The sequence below is a fragment of the Tiliqua scincoides genome, chromosome 4 (assembly GCF_035046505.1).
Source record: "Tiliqua scincoides isolate rTilSci1 chromosome 4, rTilSci1.hap2, whole genome shotgun sequence".
Classification (NCBI taxonomy): Eukaryota; Metazoa; Chordata; class Lepidosauria; order Squamata; family Scincidae; genus Tiliqua; species Tiliqua scincoides.
Window position 1 is genome coordinate 10,901,136 of NC_089824.1, and position 27,588 is coordinate 10,928,723.

At 44.6% G+C, this 27,588-nt stretch overlaps 2 protein-coding genes across 2 annotated transcripts in view; one reads left to right on the plus strand and one right to left on the minus strand.

Annotated features, from left to right (window-relative positions):
* Positions 1 to 1,563: 1,563 nt before the first annotated feature.
* On the plus strand, positions 1,564 to 24,588 carry OC90 (otoconin 90). The gene is made up of 13 exons (XM_066623271.1): positions 1,564 to 1,624; positions 3,769 to 3,828; positions 5,345 to 5,519; positions 6,460 to 6,572; positions 8,114 to 8,242; positions 8,819 to 8,860; positions 10,736 to 10,789; positions 11,949 to 11,999; positions 12,633 to 12,683; positions 17,382 to 17,556; positions 18,928 to 19,034; positions 19,918 to 20,166; positions 24,542 to 24,588. The coding sequence occupies exons 1-13, from the start codon at positions 1,564 to 1,566 to the stop codon at positions 24,586 to 24,588; spliced, it is 1,314 nt and encodes a 437-aa protein (XP_066479368.1).
* Positions 22,838 to 27,588, minus strand: part of EFR3A (EFR3 homolog A) — a 62,877-nt gene continuing 58,126 nt past the window's right edge. The window contains exon 22 of the mRNA XM_066625539.1: positions 22,838 to 27,372. Coding sequence (XP_066481636.1) covers positions 27,267 to 27,372 — 106 coding nt within the window. The 3' untranslated portion in view covers positions 22,838 to 27,266. The remainder of the gene's footprint in view (positions 27,373 to 27,588) is intronic.

Genomic DNA, 27,588 nt, shown 5'->3' on the forward strand with positions numbered 1-27,588 from the left:
AAATGTTGCTATTTTTACAAGTTCCTTGCTCATTTCTTTCTACCCAGGGCAAAGAGCTATTGTTCCTGGTGTGAGCTATAAGAATAAGAGCTATTCTTATCTGGTGTGCTCCCTGGGGCATTTGGTGGGCCGCTGTGAGATACAGGAAGCTGGACTAGATGGGCCTATGGCCTGATCCAGTGGGGCTGTTCTTATGTTCTTATGTTCCTTCCTCCCTGACTGCTCCCTGAGGGCCAGCACTACCGAGGGCATGTGTAGCAGCTGAGGAGTAGGGGGTTGGTAGGGTTGTTCCTACTACTAGCTTTCATGCCAAGGGAATCCAGTAATTGGGCTTACCTCAGATGGAAGGTGGGTGATAAAGGACACCCCTTTTGATCCTTTTCCTTCCTGGTGGCCGTTGACACCCCCTTTTAGACGGTACACTGCCACCCACGAGTCAACCAAGGGTGTGGTCAGGTACATCATCTGTGTGCTTTATTTCTGCCCCCCTCCCACGAAAGTGGGCTGCAGCAGAGACTGGAGGGGGTTTTACAATAAACAAAGAAGTTCTGACTTTCAAGAACATGCTACTTTCCAGGTGGATCTTTTTCTGTCTGATCTTCATTCTGGCCATGTCGCCTCTTGTCTTGTCTCCAATTCAAGATAGCAGCTCAGCTTCTCAGAAGTCTCGTCACACATGGAATGTTCCAGTGTTCTTGAACATGTTGCCTTTGGGCTTAACAACATCTTTACCTTTTAGACAAGACCAACTGGCCAAAATTTTTTTAAATCTTGGTATTTTTGAATAATGCCATCATGTTATATATCATTAAATGTGTAATTTCATGCAGAATGCAGTGAAACAAGACACATTGAAATATCTCTATTCTATCAAAAGTTATAGCCAAAAAAACCAGCAGGGTGGGGCAGTGGTGCATCACCATGCCCACTGCTCGGGGCATTGCCATGCCCACTACATGGGAGGAGGTCTATCATGGGAGTGATTGCTGGCCTCCTGCACCATGTGAGATAAACCCTAGTGATGTCACTGCTTATGATCACAGGGAATTGCTGAATTTGGCTGAAAGTCTACTCCAAGAAGACGCTGGCCTCTTGTCTTTTCATAATCCAAAGCTTTCTTTCATCTTGTGAGCGCCATAGTAGCAATTCAGTTAATACAAGATATTTCATTAAATATCACCTTATTATAATTCTTACTCTTCAAAGACCATTTGTACTTCTGCTTGCTTGCCCCCTAAAACCTTCACTGTAAGGATAGGATGTCTTCTGAATTTAGAATAAAATGATATAAGTCTACACCTGGTTTGGCTCACCTTCCAGTGCAATACTTATTTCAGAGAAGTGGGATGGAGTAATGCAAAATTTCTTGCTGGTAAGCTGTTCTAATGTGCATTAACATGGAAATAAATATCACTGGTCTTAGTCCTTTGAAGTAAATGGGAAAAGGATACCTGTGTGTCACTATCAGGCATCTGGTGCCTGACCCCTTTATAGATGAAATAGATTTTTGGACTGTTTATCTCTAATATAATAGCAGAATATCTCTCTGTAGCACCAGTATGCATGTTAAACAGCTTCAATGTTGACCAGAGCATTGCTCTGCAGGCCCCTTTTGGAATATTGGGTTAGATTGCCTAATCTGGAGTTACTCAGATGTAGAGTGTGTACTTGTCCATGCAGGTTACCCCAGTGGGAAGTAAAAGGCAACTGGCATTGTCCCCTAGACCACCACTGTGTCTATGGATCCTGTTGGTGGACCTTGGGAATCTATCAAAAAAGAAAGGGGCTCCTTTAAGCCTGAAGTCCATCCACCCTAGGACTAGTGGAGATGAGTAATGACTCATCTAATTATTTCTTACTGAGTCAGTGCAAGGTCAGCCCAAAGCTTCCTGGTGTCTGACCAAAGCTTTTGGTGGTGTTCCAAAAGCTGCCCCCTTTCCCCCTAGTGATGTACTAGTGGTGTCCCTAGTGATGTACTCTCTTCCACTCCCTCTTTTGTTCTGTTCCTTGTCTTCCTTTTTCCCAGTCCAGGGGGTGGGAGGAGAAGAAGGAGTAATGGATGTGTGGAGGTGGGTGCCCCAGGCCAATCGTCTGCCTTCAAGATTACCCCATCAAGCAGCCTCATGGATATACTGGCCCTGACTCAGTGAATGCTATCCTAGCAGTATTTTCTTTACAACAGTATCTGTTGATACAACCGAGCATTTACAGATGCTGCTGCTGTCCAAATGTGATGGATTCCAGCAGCATTTGATAATAGGGTTGCTACACCGGCCAGAGTTGGATGGATTTGTCTGGCATGTTTTGCCTATTACAGTGGTTCCCAAACCCCTACAGGGGAGTTGGGAACCGGGTTTTTGCATGGGTGGGGATAAACAGTTCTTATCTCTGATCAGCATTTAGGGAAAATGTTCACACAGCCATGGAGGATTTTGGAGGGGGCTGCAAGCCTCCAGGAACCTGCAAGAGGCCAGTTCTGCCCCTCCAGTAAAAAAAAAACAAAACAAAAACAAGCTCCTTGGTAGTGATGGCGCTGCAATTGCTGCACTGCCATTGGAGCAGGGCCGCTCCCCTTAAGGGGGAATGCCCTACTTCCTGTTCCCGTGATGGGTCACGACCCACCACTTTGGGAACCGCTGGACTAGGATGTTTCTGCCTGTTGCTGCTTTGCAGTTCAAAGGACCCTGAGCATCTAGTTCAAAGAGCAAAGTGTTGAAGACTGGACAACTTGGTGTACTCTTTAGTGAGTCATATAACCAGTTTCGTAGCTCATTTCCATCTGCAGTACCAGAGTTGGGAGAGAACTAATCATAATAAGAATGACCTTGCCCTGCAAAGACTCCCTTTCCCTCCTTTCTTCTGTGTTGACTTGAATTATGTGTTTAGAAAACACGAGTGCTTCTGGTGGGGAATTCTTATAGGGAATGGTCAGTGAACTGAAAGAGGCAATTCATCCCGCACCTGCCATTCTTTCCCTGCACTACCCCCCGCTCCCAATTATTTTTTCCTTGGATAGAGGCAGCCTTATCAAGAAGGGTCAGCTTCAACTCCTTGACGTGGGTATACTAAGGTGGCCTGCCCAGATTTGCCCGTATGTAATGTGTGAAATGGTCTACAGATTCCATGCTGGTCTCATCAAGCATTCCATGAATATTATTTTCTAATTTAATCTGTTTTTTTTTTCCTTCCCCATTGAATTGGTGAGAAAGGTGGCCAAGGATCAGAGACACCAGCCATTCCCATGGACCTTCCATTTGAAACAGAGAGAGACCTAAGTAAGAAACTCTTGTTCAATGTCTTTCCAGCAACCCCTGGGGTTTTAAAAAAATGAATTTATGACATTCTAATGAATATATGAATGATTCCTGTGCTTCCTACTGTGGCTCTCAGCGGCTCTCCAATGTCTCTGATGGGTTTTTCGCAACCCTGATACCCCAAACTTTCTTAACTTGAGATGCCAGGGATTGAAATGTTGGGATCTTTGACTCGCAGGTCAAGTGCTTTACCATTTATGGCCCCTCCCCTGAAAGTAACAGTTAGGTTTTAGTTGTATATTCATTCCTTCACCGTGGTGACCTCCAGCCATTAAGAATCTGACTTGCTTTGAATTGCATAATCCCATTTTCATTTCTGATTCTTGGTCATTTTGAAGTATGATAGAACACTGAGCACGGCCTTGTCTATATGCCATCAACAAATATATACATAGGTACAATGAAAGAAATGAAAGAATGCATGAATTTTAACTTTGTAAAACTATTTATTTAGATAACATTACATTCTTCAATGGGCTCTTTGCAAATGTGGAAAGTGTTGGGCTGTTTTTTGGTAAGTTGACTTTTTCAATTGCATAGGGGGAGGAATCGTGAGTGTGTGAAACTATGAAATATGGACAAATCTGAATGCACCCATGCAAATCAAGAAATGCGCATGCCTTATGGGCATTGCATGGAGATAATTTTAGGTAGGGTTGAGGTTTTGTCTGTCACTAAAGCCCTTTTCCCTAATACCAAAAGCACATGCTTGGTGGCACTATTTTGCCTTTATTATGGATTTATATGCTTCAAGGCATAGCCCTGGGTGGTGCTGAAAAAAATAACCCTGTCTGGAGCTACGTTTTGGCACAGAGAGATGGGAAATAATGTACCTTTTAAAATTTTCTCTGGGCAAATCACAGTTCTAGAAAAATGCTATTCTAGACATGTTTATGGTGCCACATTGGTGAGTAGAAACAATCCTGAGAACACACACTGTTGACTACTGTGTTGGCTATTCTTATGTTCTTAGTGTGTCTTTAAGAAATGAGCCCAGGAGGCTTGAGGATAAGGAAGCCACATGAGATAATTGGGGAACGGTTTCTGTTTTGCTGCAGACAACCTGTTCTTGTTGCAAAAATATTGAATATGTGAAAACAATAGCACCCAAAGTGCCGGATAGCTCAGTTATTTATTGTTTCCAACTTGTTGGAAAAGTCCAGCCCAAAAAGAAGAAATTTGTGAAAGCAAAACAAACGCTGAAGGTTGCAATTATCTGCCAATGGTCTCCAGTCCATCTGGCCTTAGGGACTCAGTGTGTAAGCCACAGGAGATAATCACACATGCAAAACAGAAGCTGCGGTGCTGTTCGCCCTGCTCTTTCTTATCCTGAGGTCTTCTGGGCTTGTCCCTGAAAGAGAAAGCTCATTCAGCCTATGAGAAAGAAGCCTCCGAGGCCTTCTCTGTTTGCTGTGACTCCTCTTAATCTATCTCCTATAGTGGGAGTAAATTTGCTAGGGAAATCATGGAGAGGGGAAGAAGGGAGGGTTAGACCCTCAAGGCTTTGATTTTCTGAGCTTTCTTGGAAAATACTCCAAAATACCTAAGGCAGTGTTTCTCAAAGTGTGGGTTGGGACCCACTAGGTGGGTAGCAAGCCAATTTCAGGTGGGCCCCCATTCATTTCAATATTTTATTTTTAATATATTAGACTGGTATATGACTGCATTTGGGGAAAGGTTACAGATCTGTACTTTGAACAGGTTACTATGTACATGTTTTTAACAATGAAAGTCACTCCTGCATAAGTGTGGGTAGGATTGCAGCCTAGGATTGTTAAAAATTTCCTGCCTGATGATGTCTCTTCTGGTCATGACATCACTTCCGGGGGGTCCTGACAGATTCTCATTCTAAAAAGTGGGTCTGGATGCTAAATGCTTGAGAACCACTGACCTAAGAATTTCCCCCCCCCCGAAAAGAGCTTTGGGGGGGGGGGAAAGAATGACTAATGAAGTGAACCAGGAGAGCTGCTTGCCCCCACTGATGAACATGCGCCCTTAGCAGTTTGGTGGTGTTACCTGTGTCCCTGTAGACTGCTTGGGTTCTCACTTCACCTGGCTGCAGGCCATATTCACCAGCTTCCCTGCACTGCTGAACTTTGTGAGCAAAATGAAGTGTGTGACTGGCATTTGCCCAAGAGATTTTGAAGACTACGGCTGTGCCTGCCGGTTTGAGTTGGAGGGCCTCCCTGCAGACGAAGCCGATAGGTGAGTTTGAGATATGTTGGCTGTCAGTCCCATTTGGTAAATGAGGAACCCATGGGAGGAGCCCACCTTGGGGGGAAACCTGAGTAGTCCTTTCAGATGTTACACTAGAAATGCAAAGATCAGATCCCCAAGTGACTCATGCATCCATTTCTCAGGGATTGTCATCGCACTGGCCTGCACAATTAATTATCTACTCTGACCTTGTTCAATCTGCTTTTGCTGCCTGGAAAGACTGCAAACATTGAGGCCGACCATGTGCCTGGCAGGCCACAATACGTGGCCGTAGGGTTGCTGTGGGGAACTTCTGCAGATCTGTTTAACAAGAGCTGTAGCTCAGTAGCGGCTCAGTGGTGGAAGTGCACCTGATCCACATACCGATTGAGTGTCCTAAGTGCAATCCCTTCTGCAGAACACCCCAGAGACACTGCCACTCACTGAAGACAATATTGACTTCGATGAACTAGTGGTGGATGCAGTGGTGTAGCTAGAGGGGGTGCAAAGCACTAAGTTTTGCAGGTGCCTGAGTTATGCTCCCACCACCTGGAATAGCTCTGAAAGGGGAGGGGCTGCTTGGCACAGTACATTCAGGAGCCTGCAAAATTAGTGCTTTTCACTCCCTCTAGCTACACAACTAGGTGGATGGGTCTTCACAGCCACTGAAGCTCCAGAATGGAAATAATGAAAGAATCCACTTTTATATCTGCTCCTTCCTATGGAAACCTGGCTTCCTTGCTACCATTGATGTGGCAAAGCATGTGTTCTGTAATTAAACTATAGTATCTGGAGTCCTTCTAGTGGTTGTCCTTTGGGGGGGGGGGGAAGAGAGAGCAAATGCTCTCCAAGCAATCTCACCTGAAACTGACGTCTGTCAGTTTGGGGTGCTAAGCCATTGTAAAGCCAATGAGGTCTTTGGTCTTTTGTTATTAATTTAATTTGGTAGCTGCTGTTTCCAACATCGCAAGTGTCATGAAGAGGCAGCCGAGGAAGACTGCACTTGGGATCCTGCCAAACTTTCCATGGACGTCAGCTGTCTAACCAAAAACATCACCTGTGGTAAGGCTGCGGTCATTCCAGCGTAGGTGAAAGGCCAAGTTCATGCCAGGGCTGATTAGGAAAGGCATTGAAACACAGTTGCTGGTAGCATAACGCAAAAGAATCCATGGTGCAACCACACTTGGAATATTGTCTACAGTTCCTGATAAACCATCTCAAAAAATACATTGAAGAACCGGAAAAGGTGCAGGAAAGGCCTGGAATACCTTGCTTACTAGAAAAGACTAACAGCCCAATTCTAATTTCCCGGCGCCTGCTGGATCAGTGGCACCAAAATGGCTACTGCTGCATCCAGCGGGCACCAGGAAGCAGCTGGAGGTTTCACTGGGGAAAGGGGACTTTTGTCCGCAGTGGGGCTTCTCAAGTCTGTGCCAGCTATTTTGCTGGCGCCGACTTGAGAGACTCTGCGTCAGACCAGAAGGCCTGGCAGTGTCCTGGATCTGGCAGAGCAGAGCTCCTTCTTCTGCTCTCCTTCCTCCCTGCCCCACCTTTCCTCCACCTTCTCCTGCCCCAGAATGCCCCCTCTGCCCCGACAAATCTCTCTGCCACCCAGAGTTTTTCCCTTGCTCTGGGCTACGTGTGGCTGGCTTGCCAGTGCTGATCCATGCTGAGTGTCATGGGAGTGCCTTACAGCATGTTTGCAACACCCAGCACCGGCATAAGGACAGTGCAATGAGCTCAGGACTGGGCTCTAAGGGGACCTTTAAGTTTTCTTTAGACTTTCCCAGACTTCATTGCCATGACTGGTTTTGGACCCCTTGTTATTATAGCTGTACAGCCAAATCTCCAAGGTTGATTGGAGTCTGACAAACTGTGCGGGTTGTGTATTTTGATCTCCATTAGATTGTCTATTTTGATTCAGAATCTGACATTTTTTAGTGTTGCTGATTGCTGGCAACTTTGTTACCTAGCAGATTAATTTCCCAGGGGCAACATTCATTCTTGCGACGGTAATTCCCCCAAGAAAATCCTGTGCAAATCAGAATAGGATTTGTATGTGCTGAGAATTGTATACAGGTGTAATGTTCCATCAAGATTGTATTACCATTGCATTATACATGCGACATGAATTTATTTGTGTCAGTGGCATAGCTAGTGGGGGTGCAAAGCACTAAGTTTTGCAGGGAGCCTCACCACGGCATGCAAGCAGCTCCTCTCCTTCCCCTTTGGAGCCATTCTGGGCAGGAAGAGCAAAACGGAGGTGAATGCCTGACTCCTAGAGAGAGGGGGAGGGACCACTTGCATGCTACGGTGAGGCTCCCTGCAAAACTTAGTGCTTTGCATCCCCTCTAGCTACGCCACTGGATTGTGTTAGGATTGCAGTTGCTCTTGCCGTGAAATGGTCTCGGTCTTGGATTTGTTCCAAGCGGGTTGAATGGTGTCTGGAGAACAATAGACACTTTACTGGTTACAAAATGAAATGTACTTGTCCTGGTCCAAACCTTCTAGAGAGAAGGCAGATGGTGGAAACGGATCTCTCAATAGGACTTTGTCTGTGGGTCTTTTTTTAAGAAAAAGAATATTTGGTTTGCCTTCTCCAGAGTCTGAAGATCCCTGTGAACGCCTTCTCTGCAGCTGTGACAAAGCAGCTATTGAATGCTTCGTGCATTCGCACATTAACTCTTCCCTGAACAGCCTGGATGTTTCATTCTGTCCCTCTCTGGTTACAGGTGAGACTATAAAGACAAGCTTTGATTCCACCCTTCCATGTCTGTAGGTGTCCCTGTTGCTCATGTTTGGATTTTGATGAGTCATTTCCTTACTGAATACAATTTGTCTGCTGCTATTGTGCGAGATAGAGGTATTGTGAGAGATATGTTGGTACAAATTTGTGTTACACACACACACACACATGCACCCAGGCAGACAGGTCAATGCAGCTGGAGCAGAAGCTGACATGCTTCGAATCCTAGATTTATCTTTCTCTTCAAATCTCTTTTTTGTTCATAAAGGATGCAAGTTTCCAGCTCTCGTGAATGCAGGAGAAAAAAAAACACTTGCAAATTTGCATGCATCTTTGTAGTGCCGGGTTCAGCAATGTGAGCAGCGTTGAGCAGGGCGGCCTAGTGGTTAAAGGGTGTGAACATGACTGTTTCAATCAGACCATATTTTCACTGGAAGGAAATATCAATTGGTTATGTCCTGTAGTGCTGACCCTTGCAGCTTTTTCTCTTAACATGTGCACTGTCCATTTTACAATGGCCAGTTTTTTAAAGGCCGTAGGACATGTTCCTTCTTCTTTTCAGAAACAACTAGCGAGAAAAGTCAGACAACGGTTCCTGCTGCAGGTATGCTTTGTACTCTCCACAATATCACCCCCTCATCCCAATTAGTGACCATGTTCCAATAGGGACAGACCCTTGGTTGGCAACCTTCAGTCTCGATAGACTATGGTATAAGCCTACAGCAGCCAGTATTCCCAGGTGGTCTCCCATCCAAGTACGAACCAAGCCTGACCCTGCTTAGCTTCCGAGATCAGGCAAGAAAGACCCTGGGGTGTAGTCAGTGGTGTCATTAGGGTGTCACTAGGGATGTAGTCAGTGGTGTCACTCAGCACAACACCCCATGATGGACCTCCTCCCATCCAGTGGGCGGGGCAAAGCCCTGAGAGGTGGGTGTGGTCATGCACCACTGCCCTGCCCATACTGGGTTTTTTTGGCTATAACTTCTAATATATTTCAACACAGCTTGTTTCATTGTTTTCCTCATGGAAATTATACATCCAATGTTGTATAACATGATGGTATTATTCAAAAATACCAAGATTTTAAACATTTTGGCCGCTAGTGGTGTCACCCCCCTGGAGTGGGGGGTGAAGCCCACATCCCCCAGTAATGCCAGTGGATGTAGTGACTTTCTCTTGGAAAGAGGCACAACTAGTGTGGGTGTGTGATTGTATCTGTCAGTTCTCCTCTTCAGTTGGTTTTTTCTGGCATGTTGGCTACTTGGTTTGTTCTGGTTTTGGAGCCTAGCTGGAGAAAAATCTGTTTAAATGGCTATACGGACAATTGGAGAGCCTGCCAAGCTCTTTGTGTTAGCATCATGTCTTTAGATGGTGCAAGGACTTACCTGGATTAGCAGGGACTTACTTATACACACTTGATGGTTTGCTTTTTATTGCAGTATTTCTAATTTTTAATGAAGAGGAGACAGTATTTCTCATGGTTCTGGAATTATTTAATGGAAATTCAGACTTTCTCCTAGGACAAAGGTATCGTGATGACCATCACTAAGTTTAGGTGGCTTTAAAGTGGGATTAGGAGATATGTGCTGCTTCCGACGCATTCTTGGCATCACCTGGCAGGACAAAGTTCCAAACAACACAGTCCTGGAAAGTGCTGGAATCCCTAGCATGTATGCACTGCTGAAACAGAGGCGCCTGCGTTGGCTCGGTCATGTTGTGAGAATGGATGATGGCCGGATCCCAAAGGATCTCCTCTATGGAGAACTCGTGCAAGGAAAGCGCCCTACAGGTAGACCACAGCTGTGATACAAGGACATCTGCAAGAGGGATCTGAAGGCCTTAGGAGTGGACCTCAACAACTGGGAAACCCTGGCCTCTGAGCGGCCCGCTTGGAGGCAGGCTATGCAGCATGGCCTTTCCCAGTTTGAAGAGACACTTGGCCAACAGTCTGAGGCTAAGAGGCAAAGAAGGAAGGCCCACAGCCAGGGAAACAGACCAGGGACAGACTGCACTTGCTCCCAGTGTGGAAGGGATTGTCACTCCCGAATCGGCCTTTTCAGCCACACTAGATGCTGTTCCAGAACCACCTTTCAGAGCGCGATACCATAGTCTTTCAAGACTGAAGGTTGCCAACCACAACAACAAGGAGATAGGCCTGTCAACAGCTATTAGCCATATCAAATCTCCAGGTTCAAAGTTAATAGATCTGGAAGGCTCATAGTCATGGCCTTCGTGCCCTGTGGGGCTCTGGTGGGCCATTGTGGAAAATAGGATTCTGGATGAGTTGGGCTCTTGGTCTCATTCAGGAGGGCTCTTGTCATCTTGTAGCTTTGATCAGTCGAGTAGGGAAAAAGCACACTTTCAATCAGGCTTTCCTTTGAGCTTCAGTGATGTTACCTCCTTTCATTACCTGGTGAACGATCCACACTGTTACAAGTACTGTGTCTATCAGCAATCAGAAATGCCTCTATTTCTGCAGAGCGTCAGCAGGGCACTGAAAACAGAGAACTGACAACCATGTCTGCAGCAGAAGGTATGTGCATGTTTTCCAGCATGTCTGGTTTGGTACAACTGTAACTAAATTTAAAACTTTGCACCAAGAAAAGCCAAATTTTTCAAGAAAGGAGGATCCCAAGTTCCTGTGATTGGAATCGGTTCCAATGTTTAAGGGAAAGTGAATATATTTTATACAGCATCATCTGTTTCCATGATTGAGTTTTTCAAAAAAATCTGGGGGGGGGGAAGAGTGGGTTATGGGGCTGAGGATCAATGATAAGTCACAGGGGTCACTAGCCATGGAGGAAAGGTATGTAGGTAGCAAGTCTGGTGACAACCATACCTAGTCTCCCATTGGCTCTTGACATTTCGGCAGGCACTGGTGGATTAAGTTGCTCAGAAATGTTCTACAAGCTTTTGGACAGCAGGTGGGTCTTCATCTTGTGTTGGAAACAAAAATAAGGTAGTGAATAAATTGGGGGTCTTTTTTTAATGCCCAGAGAAATTCCCCTTGTCTTATATTAACTTGTTTGACTGTGCTAATACATTCTCAAATGGCTCAATGGAATCCTGGAAACTGTTTCAGATTTCACACTGTAACATTTCGGTGTCAACCCTACAGATGTACTTACTACCTTCCCCCTGCCCTACCCTTGAGAAATGCATTTGGGTTCATTTGACAATTCTCACATATTTCTCCTTTGGAAGAATCCTGAAATTTGCTTAAATTGCCCCCTTTCTTTGAAATGTTGGTGCCAACCCTAATTATCAGCTAGATGACTTGAAAAAATAAGTTCTCTGATAGGCTTTGGTTCATTGGGACATGCCCAGTGCAAGGATTAATTTTTTTTTCTTCACTTGTGGCTGGCTGTGGCTAAAAAACTCTTGTAGAAGACCAGATGGTTTCTGGAAGTATGTTTTTCCAATGTTGGCCTGTCTGCAAGCTTTAGGGTCATACAGAGCTCTTTGGCAAACTCTCACAGACACAGCCTGATCTATTGTGCATTTTCCAGTTATTCCAGAACCCACGAATGGTGCGACTGTAAAGACTCCTGATGCTCAGTGTAAGTGCTTCCTATGGCCCTAACTTTTTTTTTTACATCAACATGATGACAATTTGTTATATTGCTTTTCGTAAACATCTGATTTATCTGACCAAAGCATCACTCTTGTGCTGGTGTCTTTTTCTTACACAGTTTCTCTAGATGTGGAGATTGTTGGAGGCCTGGAAACCCTCCAAGAAGCAGGTGTGTGGCACTTTTAGATAATATTGCACAGTTCTAGGGCTAAAGTATCACAGAAAATTTTTCCCCCTTGAATTAACCTTCTACCTTTTAACAGTTGATATTTTGAAGCAAGAAGAAAAATCCCTTGTATTTCCCTGTGATTAAACTACATTCTGACTGCATTTGATCTTAACCACTTCTAGCATGGAAGTTGCCAGCTCTGGATTATCTGTGGGGCTGGAGTAACCAGTCTGCTGTGTAGCTACAGAGCCAGGCTACAGCTTCAGAATTTCCAGTATTGTAACTCATAGGGTGATAGGTCCACTGAGAAGTTGGAGCTATATCCTGTGTCGTGAAATTACTGCCTCCTGCTCATTCACAGGGAAGAGGAGCACAATTTTTGTGCCATTTTCAACTATTTTAATTGGTTTCCAGCCATCAGACTTTCCCCAAACTGATTCTGATAGTTGGGACACCATGAAGGATAAGAAGGGTATATGGCACAGGGGGCTGGAGAGGAAAGGAGGAGTCCCTTCCCTCTGTGCCACATACCCTTTTTAAATTCTTCTCCCACTCTTGTGCTAGCATTTGCACAAAGATAGTGTTTAGATCCAAGCTATACCGTTCAATAAATGGTTCATTTTATTTTGACAGATGTTCATTCAGAGTCCGGTGACCGGTTGCTGAGCTATGCAGAAGTAAGAGGTACGTTAAAAAAAAAATAATAAAGCTGCCAGTGGTAGCCACCATGTCCTGTCCCCCCCCCCCAGAACAATACTACATCATTGTTCCATGTCACTCAGAAGACAGCTCCAGAGAGGAAATGTGACTGGCAGCCACCAGCTGCTGGGCAAACCATTGCCACCATTGCTCTGAGTAAGTTTCATGCCCCCCACCCTGCATTTCACCATTTGCAGATGGGTTACCCAACTGGCATGGGAGGTCATTTTGGCCCTAGTTAATCCATTTCTGCCCAGCTCACAGGCGTACACATTTGATCCTTGTTGTGTATATGCAACTTTCGGCAGAAATGGCTTAAATCAGATAAAATGTACTAAAATAGTGTTCTTCTCTCTCTCTCTCTCTCTCTCTCTCTCTCTCTCTCTCTGATGTCCTGGTGGTTTATTTAAAGCATGTGAGCCTACTCTTCAGTGGATAAAGCTTCTAGAGCAGCTTCTCTAAAATCAATCAGTTACAGGAAATTATTGCAACAGAAAAGGGGCATATGTGGGTGTGGAGGTGGGGAGGGGCTTATGCCTCATTGGCTTCTTCTTGCCTTCGTCCTCCTTACAGGGCAGTTGGTGGTTCTGTGGCTCTATAAGACGGAAAAAGCCCAGTTCTAGCTTAAAGTCAACAGCAGGTGGAGATGGTGTGAGCGACTTTCCACCTTGCTGACTTCTTGTCTGCCTCACCTGGCAGTTGGTGGTTTTGTTACCACCCCCCCCCCCCATTGCTCTAGGACAGGGGTGTCCAAATATTTTGGCAGGAGGGCCTCATCATCTCTCCGACACTGTGTCGGGGGCTGGGAAAAAATTAATTTACATTTAAAATGTGAATAAATTTACATAAATGAATATATTAGAGATGGAACTTATATGAATGAATGAGGGTCTTGCAGTAACTCAAGGCCTATAAAAGGCCTTGCACAAAGCAGGGCTGGCCTTTCCTTTGCTGCCACTGCTGCATCACAGTTGTGAAACAGCAAGCAGTGGAGGGAGCCCTCATCCCACCGCTCACGCGAGAGGTCAAACAGTTGGCCGTCACGCTAAGAGCAGTTGTGTTGGGCCAGTGCAGGCTCTAGCAAGTCTCCAGAGGGCCAGCGGCTCATTGGAAACTGTGGGCTCCCCGCGGGCCGGATTGGGAGTCCTCAACAGCCGCAAGTGGCCCCAGGGCCGGGATTTGGGCACCCCTGCTCTAGGACATCAATTGAAACTTCCAGGCTGTCATCAAGGGCAGCTCCATGCAGCACAAATAATGAGTAGTCTAGCATACACTATAATTTGATCACAGGTCATAAAAAATAATAATTAGAACCATGGTGGATTTCATAATTAAACAGTTAACCAAATGTGGAATTCCTTTACTCCCAACATGTTGTGTTTCTAGAAACTGTGGTAAGGCAGCGTATTGTATGTGAGAATAAATGAATCATGGAAAGGAAAGTCCATGATCTAACTTCAGCTAATATATCCTTTTGCTTTATATCTATGGCAAAAGGTCAAGAAGGCATTACAGCTACTTTTGAAGATTCCCTGCAAGGAGGTATGTATGATATCCTGTGGTTAACTTCCACTGTGGCAGGAGTTCCGAAGGAGTCTGAATCTTTTCTGAAAAGGGGGGCTAGAATCTGAGTGGGATGACCTTCTAGCTAGTATCAGATGTGAAGGGATGGTCAGTGGAAAGAAAAAAAGCACTCTGTGTACGGTCAGAGGCCACCACTTGTAGCTTACAGACTACCATCAAGGTCAGCTCTCCACAGAATAAATAATAGTCATCTAGGCATTCGTTAGACTTTTCCTGTTAAGTCACAAAAAAACAGTAGCACACATGACAACACTCAAATCTCTGTCCGATCCTTTGCTATTTATTGAGACCCAGGGTGGTTTTTCCCGGCTGCATTCATGAGAATGAGGGCTTCATAGTAAAGGCAGACAAACTCTCACTCTGAACTTAGCTAATCCAATATTATCACAGTGGAAAACCTACTTGCAGCCAGTCCTACCCTGCACCATGCTATAGCATGTAGCTGGACCAATGAAGTACTTCCTGCGTGGGGGGAGGGCGGGCAGAAAGCCAACCAAAGGGAAGTAAAACACATTTCACCTTACCTATGGGAAGGCCTTTTGGCTATCTCTGGGTCTCCTCGGATCCATACCAGTTATGTAGCTGGCATATGTAGGAGAGAAAGGGGTCGAGGCAGGCTGGAAAATGGGGGATAGGATCTGGCATGCACCTTTGCTACTGAGATCCACCCCCTCCAACTCGCTCCCTACCTTCCCTGTTCCCTCCCTGGAATGCCCCCAAATGTTCCCCACCACTATAGTTGGCCCTCCTTATCTGTGGATTTGGTACCCATGGATTTGATTTAACCCGGGCTGAGCTCATGTCTGGATGACATCAAGGACCTCCAGGACATGACCTTCTGGTTGTGTCCAAAAGGTGTTCTGAGGCGAGGAGAGGCCACGCACTTCCGGTCGCATCTGGGAGGTTCTTGAGGCCCTTCCGTGGATTTTATTATCCACTGAAATTGGTACCAAGGTTCACTGTACTGCCAATTTGCCAATCCTGGTACAGCCCCTGGGAGCCGCTGGCATGCATGCTGCACCACTCACCGTTTGCGCCAGTGGTCCAAGAGCACATGATGTTGTCTACCTCAGAGGGCCTTGTGTTGCCAGCGCACAAATTCTAACAATGCAAGGATCAGAAGGAATTGATGGTTTCAGATGGAAACCAAGGGTTTCCTGATCTGTACAATATTTCATTGTTTAGAACATGGTTTTGATATTTTTCTCACAAAAACAACATAACATTGTTCTGGTTTAGCTAATGTACATTTTCTGCTTTATGTCTGTTTTCACAAAAGCCCAAGAAGGCATAAGTGCTGCTTTTGAAAATTCCATGCCAAGAGGTAAGTCAGCAAAGCATGACACCCTGTGGCTAAGTTCCAAAATGCCACAGTACCAAGTCACAATCTCTGAACAGGAAACCCTTCCCTCCAGCTGTATAAGGATGGCTTATGGCTTCTCAGAAGGGAAGAAAAACTCTCTGCACATGCTCAGAGGCAGTCTTTTTATTGCTTTACACAGTCCAAGAATTAGCCTCATTTCATCCTGACCCTAAAGATGTGCGTCTATGTGGGTGGGTTGCTCAGTGGTAGATCATTTGCCTTGCTTGCTGAGGTTTCAAATCCAATCCCTGGCATCTGTAGGCACAGCTGGGAAGGCTCCCTGTCTGACACTCCAGAGACCACTGCCAGGCAGTGTGGGCCACTGGTCTGACTCATAGTGTGCATGTGAGCTGTCCGTGGGGGCAGGCGGGAAGTGGCAGGCAAATAAATGAAACGAATACATTAACCATGGGTGTTTTTTTCAGAGTTTACAGAGAACTCCCTTGTTGCAGAGGGAACAGCCTCTTCTCCAACAGGTATCAACTCAATAGAGCCAGGATTGATGCCAACTTCAGATTTTGCTGGGCGATCAACAGACTTTGGTAAGTACTCATATTCTGGTGGGCACCTTGTGGACTGAAAGCAATGTGAAGTCAATGATCTCATTGAGAGTTTCTTAAGATATCTCGCACATTCACAATTGCAGAATATAATGTACATCCATTTTTTAATTCATGCCCATCTACCCATTATAATAAATGCCTGGGGGTCATGATTGTGCCCCCTCATTTATTGTCAGTTGATCAAAAGCGGCCCCAGATCAGTCCAACTTGGGGTGTCCAGTCACTTTTTTTTTTGCGTTGTTTCACTGGTCCACAACTGAATCCAGTCTTTACTGAGACCAGGCTGTAATATAAACATCAGACCATCACCTTATATCCATGAACAGGCACCAGTTCTGGTCTCAGCCCTGTATCTCCCCTTGTATGCTGCCATTTCTTCTCTTTCCTCCTGATTCTCAGCAAACCATTATCTTCCATTTTGTCTGAACCCAGCAAATGGGCGTTTTGTGCAAACCACGGTTTGCTAGGTTCAGATGAAATGGCAAACTATGGTTTGCCAAGAATGAGCAAATAAGAGAAATAATTCCCTTATGCAAGAAGAAAAAAAGTGGGGAAGGCATATAAAAAGATGTATAAAGGTATATATCCTGCAACTCCCCCCCTGGTGGGGGGGGGCACAAAAGCTTATGAATACTTTTTTTTTGGTGCTTATGGTGCCAGATTTTTTGTTGTCTTTGCTACCAGTTCAGTAGATTAAAGTTTCCAACTCTAAAAATAGCCCATTTTATCTAACCAACAGGAAATAACTTTAAGTTAGTCGATGGTGGACAGGATGGTCCAGCTTCTTCCACAATGACTCCGGAAGAGACACTAGACCCCGAGGAGTCCTTTGGAGAAGGTGTGCACGGTTTCGGTATAGCTGACAATTTAATTGGGACAATATACTGGAAAACTTTTAGGGTTTGGGGTATATGGGGTATATTAAGCAAAATGTATAGTTTGCTTAATCTGTGACTTTAATGAAATGCACAGGGGAAAAAATAGATGACAACTTAGCAATGTCGACAGATGAGTGTGCCAGGAAAAATTTTCTCCCTACTTCGGGTAAAGTTCATGGAGAAGTTTGTGTTTACTAAAACAGAAAGTTCAAAAACAAAGAGAAAAAAAAGAACTCATGTCCCCAGTTCATTCAGAATAATCTGCATTTCTCCTTCTGTCTCTCTCTTTCTACAGTTTGTGAACGTTTTACCTTCTTGCAATTGAGAGACAATGGAAGAGTGAAGAGGGAACTGCCACAATTAGGCGAGATGCTGTATTGCTTAACAGACCGGTGCCCAGAGGAGTTTGAATTATACGGTTGCTACTGCGGCCAGGAGGGAAGAGGCCACCCAACGGATGATTTGGACAGGTTGTTCACCCCAAACAGGAGACTTACAGCCCAGTCCTATTCACACTTTCCTGGGAGTAAGCCCCATTGAGTCTAACGGGACTTACTTCTGAGTAGACATGCCTAGGATTGGGCCGTTAATTGTTAATCAGCTCTCTTTAAAAGATGGCTTACAGTGACTGACAACATAAAATAGAACCCCGGATAAACCCTCCACACAAAGGACATTTACCTGTTACAGTTTCATATTCCGTATCCTGCATTTTGTCATTGGAAGTGTATTTTAGTCTGAACCAGTGGCGTCACTAGAGGGTGTGGGCCACACTGGGTGATGTGCATGTGGGGCGGGGGGGGGGGAATGACACCACCACTGTCCAAAATTTTTAAAGTCTTGGTATTTTCAAATAATACCATCATGTTTATATATCATTCAGTGCTTAATTTCATGCAGAATGCAGTGAAACAAACCACACAGAAATAGCTCTGTTCTATCAAAAATTATAGCCAAAAAACCAGCAGGATGGGGGGGGGGGCAAAGGTGCATCACCATGCCCTCCCCCCGGGGTGCTGCCACACCCACTGCATGGGAGGAGATCCATCATGGGGGTGATGTTCTAGCCTCTCGCATCGGGTGCCGCAAACCCTAGCGACACCACTGGTCTGAACTGGAGATGAATTCAGGGGTTCCTAAGGCTCATTTCTTCTTTGGGGCAAATATTAACAGCCTCTGAAACTTGCATCCCAGTGTAGCATCCAGAGTTACTCTTCTCCCCGGGAAAGGACTCTTTCTTTGGAGCAAGCAACTTTCTCTGAACCAAACAACTTAAGGGTAACTGGATGCTATCAATTTGATATGGTGGGCTCCGCCAGCATCCCTAGTTTTGGAAACAGAAATGTTTACCTTTTAGTTTCAGTAGGATGGGTACCGCATCATAAATTGGTTCACTTGATAGGTGCAAGTAAGTCACACTGTTAGTTAACAAACCTTGCAGTTACATACACAGCACTTCAACTAGTCGAGAGGACTGCTTGTAAAGTCAAGTAATACCCCTGCTAAAGTGAAAGTAATATACGGTGCCTATATATGTGGACTGGAACAGAACAGACTCTAGATTAGTGCATTGGTTGCAATTAGCATCTAACAAAGTACATTTCCATTCAAATTCTTGGAATGGAAACGTGCTTCACTGGGTGCAATTCAATACACAAAGAGGGATCCGAAGAAGGAACTTTGCATTCTGATTTTGACACAGCTGTCCTTGCTGCCAAAGAGGCAAGCTGCTTCTCAGGTTCTTCAGCAGCAGGAACTGCTGCCTTAAAAATGGAAATCAAATCTCTATTTGGTTTTATATTTTAAACTACGGTAACAGTTTGACTCTCTGTTTTTTAAAGGTGCTGTTTCTCTCATTATTGCTGCCTGGAGCAAGTTAAGAGACTTGGATGCCATCCAGAACAAAATTCAAAATCTGAGGTTGTGTGCTTTGATCATACACCAACATGTAAGTTTGAGATGAGTGAAGAACCAGATTCTCTATGGTCTCTGTTAAAATGGAGCTTTGCACCCTTAAATAAAACCCCCTGTACAAGTGCTAGGCCCTATTATTACTATGATAAACATGACAGCATTTCTTCCAAACTTCACTTAGACTCCATTTTCCCTGTGGAAGAGAGCAATGGTGTTAAAGTATCACCCGGGCTCCCTTCCGCACTACATTACAGTCATTTTTTGCGTATTCCTCATGACAAACGCCTCTGTTTATTTTGCAAGGAAGTTCCAGACACCCTGTCCCATATATTATTTTTCTGCCCTCTTCATTCTTCCTTACGCAAATTATATTTAGCCACCTGGCTTTCCCATTATCCTCCCTCATGTGAATCTTCTCTTTCACGGTTTATGGAAGATGCTATAGGACCCTTGACATATGCTGTTGCCATATGTCAACATGAGAGATACCTGGCTCTCATTCTATTAAAAACTCCCGCCTTCAGACAAGTCAATTTGCCCTGCAAAATGTGTGAACCGTCCAACTTTTCTAACCAGCATCGGGCATTTCTAGAACGTATTCATAGTTGGACCCAAGCCGTGAATCCCTAGTCATAGTGCTAGTTGGACGAACAGTTTTTCCCCCTGTAAATTTTTCTTTTATATATGTCGTTTACGCTACATATTTTCTAGTATCATTGTCCTGTTAAATCCATTTCATTGATGTATTTATGCCATTAAAGGTTTATTTACTACTACTAGTATCACCTGGGCAGAGTTTTTTGAAGGTCCCAAGATTGTTCTAGGGCTCGCTCAAACTTGCAATTCAGCACTGCTCTGAATCTTAACGTGTAGTTCAAGTGTTAGTTAAGAAGCTAAAACGAACCATCTTTTTTTAGGTATTGGATGGACAATGTGTGAAAAGCTCCTCTGTTCCTGTGACAAGGCTGCGGCGGAGTGCATGGCAGCCGCTTCTTTCAACGAAAGCCTGAGCTTCCCAAACCGACAGGCTTGCCAAGAGGCCCAAGTGTTTTGCCGCAGGGGGGTGCACGAAAGGCCCTCAAGCGGCGGTGAAACTGGTGCCAGAGTATCTTCCAGTGAGGAAGAGAGCAGCAGTGAGGAAGCCGAACCAGCGAGGGGCATCTTAAGTAGGGGAAGGAGGGCGGCACGCCGGGTGCTGGGAAAATTCAGAATTTCACCACTAAAAACAAGATAGTCTCAATTTCTCTGTCCAAGTGCTGGAAGGAGGCAGCCAATATGATACCCTAACCCCAGGTGCAATGGGATGCCACCTGAAAAACAGTGATTAGGATCTTCTGCAGTTTTTTTAAATTGAAGGCAGGTGTGGAAGTTGTCAGCAGGAATGATGGACTAGGAGTTAATCCTTTCATCTTATTTTTGACGAATTTTTCCCCACTTAAAAGTGCCATCTCCAGCTGGTATTTGCCAATTGGGGAAAACTCACAGCTATGTACCTTTTCCCCTCCTGGGACAAGTAACAGGTTTTGGGGGAGCAACTTTAATCAGGGAACCTGGGATGGGGAAAGGGTTAAGTCCCCCTCCTCTAGTGCAGGGGTCTCCAAATCCCGGCCCAGGGGACAGATGCCGCCCACAGAGAGCCTCTTTCCGGCCTGCGGCCAGTCTCTGAGCCCCTGAGAGCCTCTGGCCCAGTTGACCAAACACAACCAGAGTTGTGCTTGTGGGGTGGGGGAATGGGGGTCCATTTAAGTGTGTGTGCTTTATTTCTTGGGCTGTGTTGGGGCTTGGAGAAATCCTGGACATTTGAGCCCATTCATTCATTTCAGTCATTCATCTAAGTTCCATCACATACATACATACATACATACATACATACATATATATTTCTGGCCCTTGACACTATGCCAGATATTTGATGAGGCCCTTCAGCCGAAAAGTTTAGAGACCCCTACTCTAGTGGTGTGGTCTTGATCCAAATTGTCCTCCGCACAGCCACGTTTTTAAAAACTGCAGGACCTCTCAATCACAGATCTCCCACTTCTTATTTTGCGAATGTCATTTGTCCCTTTCAGGCAGAAAATAAATGATGTGGATTGTACAGTTTTGAACAAACATGTCAAGTGCAAAGATTAAGTGTTGTGCTTGCTTTTGTAAAGGAGTGGATGAAATGAAGGGGGGAGACAAGCCTGGTCTGTGCAGCTTCTGGGATTCCTTTGTGTCCTGGTTCCTCCTGGTTTCAGAAAGAAGCTACCTCAGAATACCAGGTGCAAGAGAGGGCACCAGGGTGTAGGGCTCCTGTTGTACTGTGTGCTCCCTGCAGCAACTGTTGGGCCACTGTGAGATACAGGAAGCTGGACTAGAGGGGCCCTTGGCTCACATGATATCCTTCAGCGATAGCATTGGATGCATCAGGGAAGCCCTGGCTTATCCTTACTCTCTCCCTCAGAAGGATGCCACTGCCTATACACTGGCAGAAAGGAGGGGGATTAGGGCTAACTCAGACTTCAATACTCTAAAGGCCAGAAAATGGCAGATACATCCAACATAGCATCTCCGCTTTAAGGCTCGTTTCAGTCTGACTCTTGGTCTGCATAGTTTTGGAATTGCTACTTTGAAAGGTCCCTTTGAAGGATGCTCTCATCTGTAGCTGGGGATGCTGGACACAGTGGAGGCATGAATCTCATGGTCAACTTGTGCCAATGCCACCTTGATATCAGGTTGGCCTGCCTGAGTAAGTCCTTTGCCACTGCATACCCCAATTGCCCTTGATGATAGCAGTTGTGCTGTGAGCATCTCCTACAGAATTTTCTAAGATTCAGGATGAGAATCAGTGAGATTCCAAGAGGAACTAGAGACAATTTAAAACATCAACAGTTAGGGACTGCTGCTGAAAACCAGATATACTCTCTCCCCTGCCACACTTATACATCTGTTGTCTAACTGTAGATGCTAAATACACTGTAGATGCTAAATACAAACTATTTCTTTGGTTCTGAGCCTTCTGAAGATTGTGGCTAGTAAGTGTGATAGCCGCACTAAAGAAAAAAGCAGTTATGGGCCCCCTGACATCTGACTAAAAAGGCCTAGCTTTTCAGTCCATAATATGCTGCATGGCAAGCAATTATTTGATTTGCCTGAGAATGCCGTGAATTCAACCCTGCTTTTCTCTTTTTGTCAGCCACAGTGTCTTTCAACAGTAAACACACTCAACTCTCATCTTTCCTCACATAATTTTCCTTCTAGATCTTTAAACCAGTGTTCCCCACTGCCCCTCAAATCTTTTCCATCCTGACAGTTCCTTTCTCGAATGTGATGCTAAGAACTGAAGCCAGGATTGCAACACAGATCCTTCAGTTGCTGAAGCAGAGCAGTCCCACTTGTTTCCAAATCTGAGAAAAGTACTCCTAGAGTTGTGATCCCAAGTGAGACCGGGACACCTCTTCTGTAACATCACACTGTCCTGTGATGCATGAAACCTCTAAAAATGCTTGCAGTTCTCTCTTGTCTTGCGCTCCATGTTCAGGAATTTCCCATAAGGACATGTCTCTATGTCCCAGGGGGCATAAGCTAGCTCCAGATTGCCTAATCAAGTCAGTAACTTCCTGCAGTTAAAAAAAAATTACATGTACTACAGTATAATTTCTCCTGTTCTGCAATCATCCACAATATATTCCTTCACTGAATTACATATATACAAAGAGTCCAGAGCAATGACTTTGAGCTTCTACAGCCTCTCCAGTGGGACAGGAAACAAATGCAACTGGGTGCCACTTCCAAATGCCTAGATAATCTCTGTTTCAGGAATTAGCCAACACCATAGTTGATCAATATTTTTCCCTTTAATTTGATTAAATATAGAAGGTTACACAAAGCACATTCTTATATTTCACACACAAAAACCCTGTTGGGTAAAGCCAATCACATGTGAGTGTTATTCAAATCAATGACTCTGCTTTTATTCAGTTTTGAAGCAAGGGGACAACTGCTCTCTTCAGGATAAATTACAGCAATTTTCTCCAGAAATGATTCAAACAGAAGGTATAGTCCAGTGGTTCCCAACCTTTAGGAGCCCGCGGACCACTGAGGCAAACTTTTAAAGTGTCATGGACCACATGTACCCCTTCCATCCCCACCACACACACACAAAAAAAAATACACAATTCAGTTTGGTAGCCCATGGAGGAGTGCTCAGCAAGACACTGCATATGCCAGCTAATGGGGGTACATTCTCCGTCCATTCTGATGGTCCATGGAGAAGCATCCCACCAAGTGAGTGCTCCTCCACAGACTACCAGAAAGGGTGGAGAATGGACCCTCTTGCAGCTGGTACTTAAGCACTGAACCACCAGAGAGGACAGAGAACAAACTACCTACAGCCACAGCTGACACTTCAGTGGTCTGTGAGGAAGCACTTACTTGGCAAGACACTGGAAGTGATCAATGGTGATCATCTTTTTCCCTGAGACCTCGGGACCACTACTTCTCAGGATCTCATGGACTACCTCTGGTCCCCGGACCAGAGCAGATCCCCAAACCAGAGGACCGCAGGAGTGGCAAAAGTCATTGCGACACCCCACAGTTCCTAGTGTTCAAACTTGTGCACAAATGGCTGCCCAAAGCAACAGTGTGACATTTCCACCCAAGATTTGCATTTCTTGGGCTTTCACTGGATGCTAAGAAGAATCCCTTCAGTGTTAACCCTATTGTAAATACCAAGACCCAGTGTGCAAACCATTTGGGGGAATAAAAAATTTCAGAGATTCTTATGCGAGTATACACAATCCTGAATCCAGAAAGTGTGCATGCAAGGGGAGATTCTGTAGATACACTGATACTATATAGATGCATAGATACATACAGCCTCCTGTGCAAGCATCATTTAAACAAGAAGAGTGTGTGTGTGTGCATCCATATCAGTAGTTCTCAAAGGGGTGTGCTTCTCCACGGGTTGTGTCCCTATTTAGTATTGTGCAAAGAAACTAAGCCTCTGCCGGCCCTTCCATGAGGCCACCCAATGTGGGTTGCATCAGTGACAGACTGAGAGAGGGTCTGAGAAGGCGGTGGATTCAGGGTGCCCAAGTCTGCTACTACCCCCTCCAACCGGCCACCACTGCGTGCCACGATAATCTGCTTCTTGCTTGCTTGAGTAAGAAGCAGAATCATTTCCATTCTTACTCTGGGCCGGCAGGCTCATGATCTGTCGTGACCTTAGTTTCATGTGTGTGTTTTTTTGTAATTGTTCATGCAGGCCATACACCACCAACCTATTTTGCAAAAAGACCAAGGGGTGTGTGTGTGTGTGGAAATCACCCACAGTCATAAGGAGTGTTAATTATGCATGTGAACAGGAAAATACTTGGTAACAACAACAATGGAAGCCTGAAGGAACACATTATTCTGCTATTCATTAATTGGACAAATGCAGTGTAGAGAAGGTATATAGCTACGTGCCCTGACAGATTTTCCTGGGATCCAAAACGCCTATTCAGGTCCATAAGAGTGTATACACTATGATAATTTCTGGTTTTCCATTTCTGTCTCTAGTGTTGAGTGCTGATTTTGCTCAAGACGATACCCTGATCTTCAAATAGGGGGGGAGGGGGTGTCAGAATAGCACTGATGACCTGTGTCTACAGCTGCCTAGATACAAACTAACATTGTTCAGTTTCTTAAAGCAGTAATTCACTTAAAACAAAGCCACAATTTCATTTTTTAAAAGGTTTTAAAAGGCCTTTCTGAAAAAGGCCAAAATTAGCATGAACAGTTAAAGCCATTAAGCTAATGCCCAGTTTTCATTTCAGCTCTTCATCTATTGCCATTTCTAAACAACTTTTAAGAATGACTGAGAAAGGCAAAGCTGATGGTGACTGAGTTGTTCAAAGCTCAATTACGCGACAAACATAGGCCAAGACCTTGTGCTTAGAGTGGTCTCTGCAGCCTCTTGTACCAATTGAAATTCATCTTCTAAATGTTGGGATGCCCTTTGAAGAGGCATCCAATATAGTGTGAGGAGCTGCAGACAGAAGAAAAATGTCAGTACATCACTTAAGAGTACTGAGCTTTTTGAATCCCCAACTACGTATGAATAAGATCCTGAGCTACAACGGGTGCTTCTCAATTTGATCTACAGAACTGCACAGTAGGGAAGGGTGACAACAATCCCATTAACCCCACTTTAAGCAACACATAACACTTTGCAGTACAGTTTTAACAAAAACTTGTGTCCTAACTTTGTACAGGTAACTTTATAGCAAATATGTGAATCTATGGAATTTACTTTGAACATCAAATATAGAACACATTCAGCTAGAGGAACTTGGCATGTGTTTTACCTGGACAACAATATCCTACTCTATTGAAAAGTATGAGTCGTGTAGGTTGTCTAAACAAAACAGAACACAAAATGTCATACAATTTCACTTTCTGACTTTCCCACTTACACATGGATCAAACACTCGCACTTTGATAGCGCCTTTGCCCATTTCTTGCAGTATCAAATATAGAACACGCTTTCTCTTTAATTGTTCTGAAGTTGATATTAACAAAATATTTTGAATTTTTTTTTAAACCATGATCTGTATGAAACTAGATTCCCTCCAATGTGAAAAATATATTGCACATTTCAGAGCTACCAATGGAAGCTCCTCATCCCTCAAATGAAACATTATATCCAGCCATAGGCCAGAGGTACAGTCCTGTGTATATCAAGTATGCCCTTCAATGGCTAGCAATGGCAGAAAAACAGCATCTGCACATGTGCAGAGCTACATCTGTCATAGCCAACAATGCTGCATCCAGCTCATGTAAAGGCTCTACAACACAGCCTTGGACTTCTGCCAGGAAGCACAGCACATTCCATTAACCTTTCATGCAAATAACTTTTAACTGGCTCCAAACCATTATACAGACAACTGCTACGGAAAAGGAGAAAGGTCATCAACAACATAATAGCTGCTCCAGAGCCCAGCAGCATGCAAAATCTGCACTGCACAAGTGTTTCCTCAGTCCAGGAACTAAAGCGACAGGTCAAAATAGCCCTCAATATTGTTAGTCATTCATGGGGCGGTGGGTGGACTAATCCAAGCCACTTTCCTGATCCCCTGACCCTCCTGACCGCCCCCCCCCCCAAGAAAATTAATGATAGCACTGAAAACTATCTGACCTGAGTTCTGGCTCCTACACTGGACCTTCATGTCGAAGAGATGGATGCGTAGGCCACTCTGTTCCTCCTTGTGCAGCAGAGCATAGAAACAGAAAGCATTTCAAACCTGTTTAACAATCACAGCTCCGCCCAACAAGGGAACCTTTGGAACTATTGATCCAGGGCTGGATTCTCCATGAGACTGCATCAGGCAGTAGACTGGCAAGGGGGCACCCACCTCTGTTTGCCCACTTTCCTCCACTATCCTTCCTCCTCCTTCCTTAGATTAGAAAAGGAAGAGGGGGTAGAGCAGAAGAGGAAGTGTGGGGGAGAGGATGAGACTTATGAACTAGAGCATCAGAGTCATTCTAGCCCAACATTCTCCTCTCCTCCACACCCCAGCCTTCTGCTCTATTCACCTGTGAGAGTGGGAGTAGCAGAGGCACGCAAACCAGCAAGTAAGAGTGAGACACAATCTGATGCGCAGTCTCAGTGCCTGAAGATCTTGGGCCAGCTCTGCACAGATCTGTGAAGACGACCAACCAAGAACACTACAATTCTCACAGGATTCCTGGGACAAAACCGTAACATCTAAACCAGCAACCAATTAGTGCATAATACCTAATGAAGACTTGGTTTTTAAGTCAGCAAGACACAGCTAACATTTCATGTTTGCTGAGAGGAGTTCTGTTCCACACAAGTATAAAACGATGGAAACAAACAAACAAAAAAGCTACCAGTGCTGTTAAATATCACAAATTAGCAAATGCATGTTTGGAAAAATACACATTAAACCTGTAACAAATACTCACCATTAAAAAAATTATCCTTTTTTAAAATAAAACAAAACAAAACAATAAAAACAAAACACATTTGATTCCAAATAGCAATTATTATAAAGAAATGCTTTTGGATTGCTGGGAAAGGGGGGGGCGCATAGGAATTTAGAAGAAAATACTGGCTCACCCCCCAACTAGTGCTTCTCTTTCCAGAAATGGGAGTTCCTGACAGCAGAAGCACTAAGTTGGGACGTTCTCCATTATCTGCTCTGAGCTGATACACCATCAGATGAGATGAAATAAATATCTGAGAGCTTGATAAGTTGTTCAGGATGAATTCAGGGGACCTTCAGTACACACAAAGATCTGGAAACTTCATTTCATAGACTGGAACGGACTGATAGTGAGTGTGTCCAGCAGTGATGGTCATAGTTCCGGATGGGCTCGGAGGAGGTCTGGAGAAGAATATCACCACAATGGTGCATTATTTTCAGGCTTCACCTCACATACATTTTAATTCATCTTGGTTTTTATTGTCAGTTCTAAAACCATTGTTGTATGATGGTGTTCTATGGAAACCTTGGGTCTCTTGAAAGCTCAGAAATAGGAAAGATCAATGATAGTGAGTAACTTCCCTGAAAGAGCTACTACTCCGCTATTGACCTTCTCCC